At 33.4% G+C, this 7,289-nt stretch overlaps 1 protein-coding gene and 1 long non-coding RNA gene across 2 annotated transcripts; one reads left to right on the top strand and one right to left on the bottom strand.

The window, feature by feature from the left end:
- Window positions 1-2,456: 2,456 nt before the first annotated feature.
- On the top strand, window positions 2,457-3,456 carry LOC124897711. The gene is made up of 2 exons (XR_007054593.1): window positions 2,457-2,644; window positions 2,833-3,456. It is a non-coding gene; the product is annotated as an uncharacterized LOC124897711 (long non-coding RNA).
- Window positions 3,457-4,792: 1,336 nt separating this feature from the next.
- Window positions 4,793-6,724, bottom strand: LOC107867467 (protein PHOSPHATE-INDUCED 1). The gene has a single exon (XM_016713721.2). It carries the CDS (start codon window positions 5,890-5,892, stop codon window positions 4,930-4,932), a length of 963 nt encoding a protein of 320 aa, XP_016569207.2. The 5' UTR covers window positions 5,893-6,724; the 3' UTR covers window positions 4,793-4,929.
- Between the last annotated feature and the right edge of the window lie 565 nt (window positions 6,725-7,289).

Consider the following 7,289-nt stretch of genomic DNA (forward strand, 5'->3'; position numbering starts at 1 on the left):
TCTGAAAAATGACACCGGCTCAATAATTGAAACTATTAGTAGAAAAGAAGGAGAAAAGTTATTGTCTCGTATAGCAGAACAGATTTACGAGTTTGCATCAACTGAGGTAAAAAATTTAACCATCAAATATTCACATCAACATAATTATTCAACAAACATAAAAATTAAATATCTTTTTCCACAGAATAAGTCCCAATCAATGAAACATGCTGAAATCAGATTGAATCAGAATCTGTTCAGAAATCAAGTAAAAAAAATAGCTTCTCGCACTGATCATACAATCTCTGGGAAATTTTACATTTTAGCTTGTACAGAAAAAGGAAACATCATACCCTCTCTTCCTGCATCATGCACATCTTATATCAAAGAAGGAAGCAAGAATGAAAAAAAAAAAAAAGATTCTACTTCTTCTATTGAACAAGCCAAACAACAAAGTGAACGCCATAACATGCTCAAGATGAAACAAAAAATGGAACCATCAACTCCAATGAAAATAAAATAAAATGTTGCCAACAAATTATTTTCATATTCTCTCTCTCAATATTTATAATATCTTCAATATAATTACTATAATATTTTCTCACTACTTATATTACACTCTTTCATTTTTGTTAAATATATTTGCAGGTTGGCCAACTTTTCTTTTGTAGTTACTTTTGAATTTTGTGGAACAAACGAGTTTGTAAATTTTGTGAAATATTGTTCTTCCTTGTTTGCACTTTGCACTACTATGAAGACTTTTAGAGAAAAGAACTACCAATTTATTGCCTCTATCATCTACCTAACGGCCTAATAGGTCAGTCATCTCCTTAATATACATTCTAACACATCTCCTTCTTTAATTCATTGTTATTCCATATTGAAAGAATGCAAATTACTGAACTACCTTCTCTTTCAAACATATTTAGATATTTAGAAGACAGAACTGGCTTACATCAGGCATTTAAAGACTCGGGATGTTTTGGTAAAGCATCTTTCAAACTACTAAATTCATGTAGCAAATTATGGCTTTTTTCTCTTATTTCACTGTTTATTTTCACATGTGGACCCTCTTACTTTCCAAGTAAAAATTTATGATTTTGGAAACCAAAAATATTGGTAAGTGTAAATCAAAAATTTATTTATGTAGCTCTTCTCAGTTTACACATAACTATTTGATTAATTCGTGATTTTTAATAATTACCTACCAAAAGAATAAATGAATTTTTCATTAGTATCTTAAAGCTACTTTTTATGTCCTTTTGAAATTGATACGACTTTATAATTAACTTCCTTCCTAGGATAGATCTTTATAATCTATTTGATATATTGGCATGTTGGGTTTAGATATATTATCCTATTTGTATCTAAATTTTAAATAATTTTTGTATCATAATTAGAGTTTGATTACTTCAGAAAACAGCCAACAATTGTTTAATAAGGCAATAATCAACTATCTAAAAAATAGTTTCAGATTCCAAAATAGACAACATGCTGTTGTGAACTCTGCTTTATACTAATTTTTCTTATCAGTAAACGGTCACTTTTTATTAATAACAGTAAAATCAGTAAATGATGATGCTCGAAAAGTTGCTATGTTTCTATACTCATGATGACCAAAAAAATTCTTTTTTACAAGAAAATTAGAAATGTCTATTTTCCAAGTGATCAATAATATATTCATATGTTCAATTATATACTTATCCCACATGATTTTGTAAGAGCTACAGAATGTTTTCTTTTATAAAGATAATGTTTTATTAGTAAGGTGCCAAGATGATATAAAAATAGAACAGAACTCAAGTACCTCCCGAATAGCAAACTAAGCTACATGTTCCCTACCAACAGACACAAGAATTCCAGATATTGATCCATACTTTCTAATGTACTACTTTTACACCAAAAATACAAATTATACAAACATTCGTTCTTGACTCTAGAAATACAACTTCTCTTCCCTTCAAATTAAAGCATTATTTCTTTCTATCCATGTAGTCCATAATATTCAAATGGGAATGATCTTCCATACTTCATGCTTCTTGACACCTTTTGGCCACGCCAAATTTTCAATAAATATTGAATCTTCTGAGAGATAACCCATGATATACCAATGATATTTAGAATGAATCCCCACCACTGTCCAGAAAATCTATAATGAAGTAGTAAATGGTCCATAATTCTCTGAGCTCCATAAGGCGGAATTATTTTCCTTGCATTTGCCGCAACAAATCTGAACAATAATGTACTTTATACAATATGATGTTTCTTAGGTTTACAGTAGTGGCCAGAAAAGTAAGCTTCATTGCAACTCTAGCATAGATTCTTTTCCTCAAGGGTTATTGTTATGATGAAATAGCTTGATTATGGAAATATTCTAAGAGTAATGTCTCTTTGTAGGGCTTTGAAAGAGGCTTCGTATGATTTTGCTATCTTATAAGCACATCCATGAGAATGTCTTACTTTCTGATTTATGACCACTTATGTTTCTATTATTCTTTTACCACCTGCATGTCTTAACGTTTACCTAATTTTATATATGGTATTTATTTGTCTTTTCCCCTTTTGCTCTTTTTTTTTCTTTTGGGACCTTTTTTAGATGACAAGAGGAGGCAGAATGGTCGTTAATGCTGCTGCAATGTGCCAGAAAAATAAGTAGTTTAAAGAGGTAAAAATCATGTATTTTTATCTTTATATGTAACTTTACCTTACATTTCTATTATAGAAGATTTTTTTCAATTTGTTGCAATCTATGAACTGCTTTTTCATTAAGGTTTTAATAAATACACTCCTCTATCATTTTCTTATATTTTAACAATTTTTTTATCGTGTTTTGATTTTTTCGTACTGAAATAGGCAGTTGTTGAAGGTGATGTTGCAACACAACACCCAAAGAAGAAGACGTTTAAGAAGTTCAGTTCACAAAAGCCGATCTTAGTTTCTCCACTATTGTCTTCAAGAAAATGTTTTTTCTACAACCAACCAACAATGTACCACTCTTGTACCAATAAATTTCAGCTTTGACACTTTTTGTACCAGCAAATGGTTATATTTAGTACTTTCACAAGCTAACAACATAACAATGTAATCTTTGTTCCACATACTATGAAGCATAACTCTTTCTGCCACATATTATGAGACATAACTGTTTTATCTACCATCATATTTTCACCCTTGCATAGCACGGACACGGGCCCACTAGTTTTTTAAAGAAATAGAAAGTCCTCTTCTAAATATTCTCTCAATTGATGGTAGGATTTTTGTGGGGGACAAGACGAGAGCCGAAGCTCCCTTTTGGAGCAGAACCATTATTGGTGGTAACATGCCGCATTACAGCCACTAACATTATGGTCATATTTTCTTAATTCTCTCATGTTATTTGTGTATGGTGTTTTTATTATCGCACTAATTTGTTATTGTTATTGTTTCTTTCTAGTAGACTTTGTATTGTTTCTTGTTAGTTGCTATATTTTTCTTACGTATCTCCTTCTTTATATTTGGATTTGCTACACTTGAGCCGAGGTCTTTTGGAAACAACCACGCTGCCTCCCAAACCGCAACCATAAAACAATAAATATAACCTTATGTTCTAGATTGTCCCGTCCTTCGACATGCCCTGTCATGTTAATTCTTGTTATGGAAATTCTGCGCCTCTACTCAAAGCGTCATATCCATATTTATTAACGCGTTATGGAGTAGGCGCCACTTTTACTCAGCTTCACTCCCAATTGATAAGGCATTTGACAAAATTTCAGTTGAACTGGGAAAAAAACAGTAGTATTTGATGAATCACAATTGCACAAAAGATATATTGATGATTTAACTTTCTTTGTTTTGGGAAAACAGGAAATATTGCACCTTCAAATCATAATTATACTCCCTCCGTGCACTTTATGTGAAACTTTTTACTTATCAAGAGTTTAACTTCTTAATTTTGACCTTGAGTTTGGAATGGAGTTTTGATGTCTTTTAATTTTGAAATAAAATTTACATACTTAAGAATTACGTAAAAAATATTATATATCACAATAATTAATAATTCAATCTATATAAAAGGAATATGAGAGAATCGTGGTCAACGAAGGTCTCATTTTACTCTAGAAATTTGAACATTGCCACATAAATTGGAACAAAGAGGTCTATTTAATTTGAAGCTCATCCCAGTAGTTTCTTCATATGATATCTTTGTTATTTTGTATACCTACTATATATTTAATTTCTAAAAGTAAATTATATCCTATAATACCAGGCTAATTCAGTTTATGGGATCTTTTAGTATTACTGATTAGTAAAAGAAAATGTGTTGGATGGATCTTAAATTAGTATTAGCATTTAGTACAGCACAATATTCCTTCTAGCTTGTTCATCATTGTGCATTTTTTTTCCCTAATAACCATCAATTCCTAAAATGGTTGTCAACAGGACATCGAAGCCCTACCAACTAAGAAAACAATAGAAGTTGGATGTCTGATGATCTCTAGTTCATTTAACCTCTTGTCTGATGCTATTTGTGTCGTTCCATATATTTTGTTAGTTCTGCATCTGCCTTGTCGGAAAGGGTAAGAGAGCCCACTAAATTATTGGTTTCTTCATGTTGGCTTAACGACATATATTGTTCCAAATATTATATATAAGATGTTTAGCTAAAAAATTTCTCAGGCGTGCAACTAATAATCCTTTATCTAATTGAACATCTCTAAATAACTGGTCTGAATTCCCAAAATAATGTTAGAGTTGCATGCATTACCTGGCTTTGTTTGAAATTTAAGAATTCATAAATCAATTAAGCAAGGAAAACCAAAATTTGAAGGTAATATGACCGTAGTAAAATAATTTTCTTGTATATTTAACTTAAACAAATGAATGAATCAACAATTTGATCTTATAACTCTATGCTCAATAACTATATACTATATTACTCTATATCCTATTCTGTAACTACTGGTTGTTTCTCTAGATCAAAGTAGAGCATGAAGATGTAGCAGGGTCATATAGAGCAGGAACCAAGTATTTCCGCCCGTTGGCACCGTGTGCATTGTAGCTTGCACCTGTAGTCTTGTCCACCAAAAGATCTCCAGCGTAGCCAGGGTAAGCCCCCTTGGCATAGACACCAGGGCAAGCAGATGAAGCCTCCAATGGCGCGTCCGCTTCGCCCTGGTAGTAACCATTTCCAAACGGGTTCGTTGCGGTTCCAGCTAATAAGCTAGCTAAGTTGATCACCATACCATCAACACCCACATCGTTGTTCGGTGCACCCAATGGGGGGCTCTGTGGTCCGTAGATGGGCTGGTGGAATGGCCAAGCACAGTAGCCAGGGCATTGAGTCTCTGAGTTACCAACCCAAATATAAGCAAATTTGTAGGTCTTGCCCTTAATAATAGCACCTTTAGACGACCCATGAGTCCCACAACGATTGACACAGAACCCATCAACAGCAACATCAGAGGCGGTCAATACGACGTTTATAGCGTCTTTTTGTTCACCCTTTGATGCCAATTGAACGATTTGTTTCTGAGTCAATGATTTTCCTAGGGAATAATTTTCTAGGAGCACTTGTTTGCCCAAAGAGAGGGAAAGGGTCTTCTTAGAATTGGCAAGATGGTAGTATTTTTCTGTAGTTTTCCACCATTGGGCAACAGAAGGATGGGCATTAGATGGAGTTGAAGTAGAAAGGGAAGTGATGAAATCGGATACAATAGCTCTTTGGGATGGCTTGAATTTTCCATACCAAATCAGATTAACATTAATTTTGCCTGAAAAGAGTGCACCCTTGTGGTACTTCAAAAACTGCTGCATTTGTGGGTCTTGGACTAAAGCTGTGAGCTTTCTTGAAGCAAAGCACACATTGATGAAAGAAATCAATACAAAAAATGATAAAATGAAATGGGTCGATTTACAACTGAGAGAAGAAGACATAATGTTTTCTTTCTTGATATTTTGTTAGGAAGACAGTAAAGAGAAGCTCAAATTTTGATGGGAATTGAGTGTTTTAGTACTAGTTTGAATGGGATTTAGGAGAAGAGAGGGGCATTATTTATACTTGAAAGGGCATTGTGAGCTTGTTATGAAGGTGCAGAGAAATGAGAAAAAGGGACTCTAATTGAAGACGCGTTGGCGTTTTCATTAACTGGAGCTAGCTGCAACACATAAGGCAGAGGAATAACTTTACTGTCAATTAAGCAATTGACATCACTGTTGCAATTGACTACATTCGTTTGTGCGCACGCTAAGCCAGAAAGATCAAAACATTGTGGTTGAGATAATATTATGTGTAAGTATACTATTTTAGAAAATAAGTATATGTGATCAATGGCCACAAGCAAGAATACTACACTCTTAAGTAATGATCAATGTATGTCAAGATTTTATGATTAATGGTGAAGCAACTACAGTCTGCACTCAATCCCTAGGCTCGTGAGAGTAAAATATACTGGAAGGTAAATTGTAATTGACAGAATTGCATGTAAATGATAAAACGGAGCAATGTACATATACTAACTTGTTTTCAAAAGAAAGCTAAATCCCCCACCCCCAACAAAAGCTATTAGTAATAAATAGTACCCACAACTAGGAAAATTCAAAACTATTATTTTGTAAAGAAAATTGGTGTCATTTTATAGTAAATAGTTACTTAATTTTTATTTTATTGCATCGAAGTTACGATGTAATTCTTTTTTGTATTGAAAAAAATCAATAATTATAAACTTCGTACCAGTTGGTACCTATTTTTTCACGATCTAAATTGTCCCGTCCTCATACATGCCCTGTCGAGTTAGTATTTGGTACGTAAATTCTGCGCCTCTACTCAAAGCGCCATATCCATGTTCATTAACGCGTATGGAGTAACCACCAATTTACTCAGCTTCACTCCCAATTAATTAGGCAGTTGTGTACAATATTTCATATGAACTTGGAAAAAACAGTAGTATTTGATCAATTACAGTTGCACAAAAGATATCTAGAAGTTTTATCTTATTGTTAGGGTGGTTAACATTCAACGGAGAAGATGGAGATCGAAGAAAACGACCGAGAACAGCATAAATTAGTAGAACATTCTAGAGAGAGAAAGAAGAGAGAAGCAGGAGCTTTTCTTATTATTGGAAAAGAGGGAAAATGAATTATGTTCTGTAAAATATCTCTCCCTATATGTATATGCATTGTAATATGGACCGGGTCATAATAAAATGGACAATAAAATAAACGGGCCAAGCCCAATACATCAATAGAAATGAAATCTGTCCAGTGACCCAAATCAACAAATAAAATCAGTCTCCAACACCCACCCCCCACCTCCAACCCGCAAGTTGGAGGGG

Source organism: Capsicum annuum, chromosome 4 (assembly GCF_002878395.1).
Source record: "Capsicum annuum cultivar UCD-10X-F1 chromosome 4, UCD10Xv1.1, whole genome shotgun sequence".
NCBI classification, from domain to species: Eukaryota; Viridiplantae; Streptophyta; class Magnoliopsida; order Solanales; family Solanaceae; genus Capsicum; species Capsicum annuum.

Excerpts from the sequence above, each read along its gene's own strand:
- LOC107867467 (XM_016713721.2), bottom strand. The coding sequence starts at position 5,892 with ATGTCTTCTTCTCTCAGTTGTAAATCGACCCATTTCATTTTATCATTT.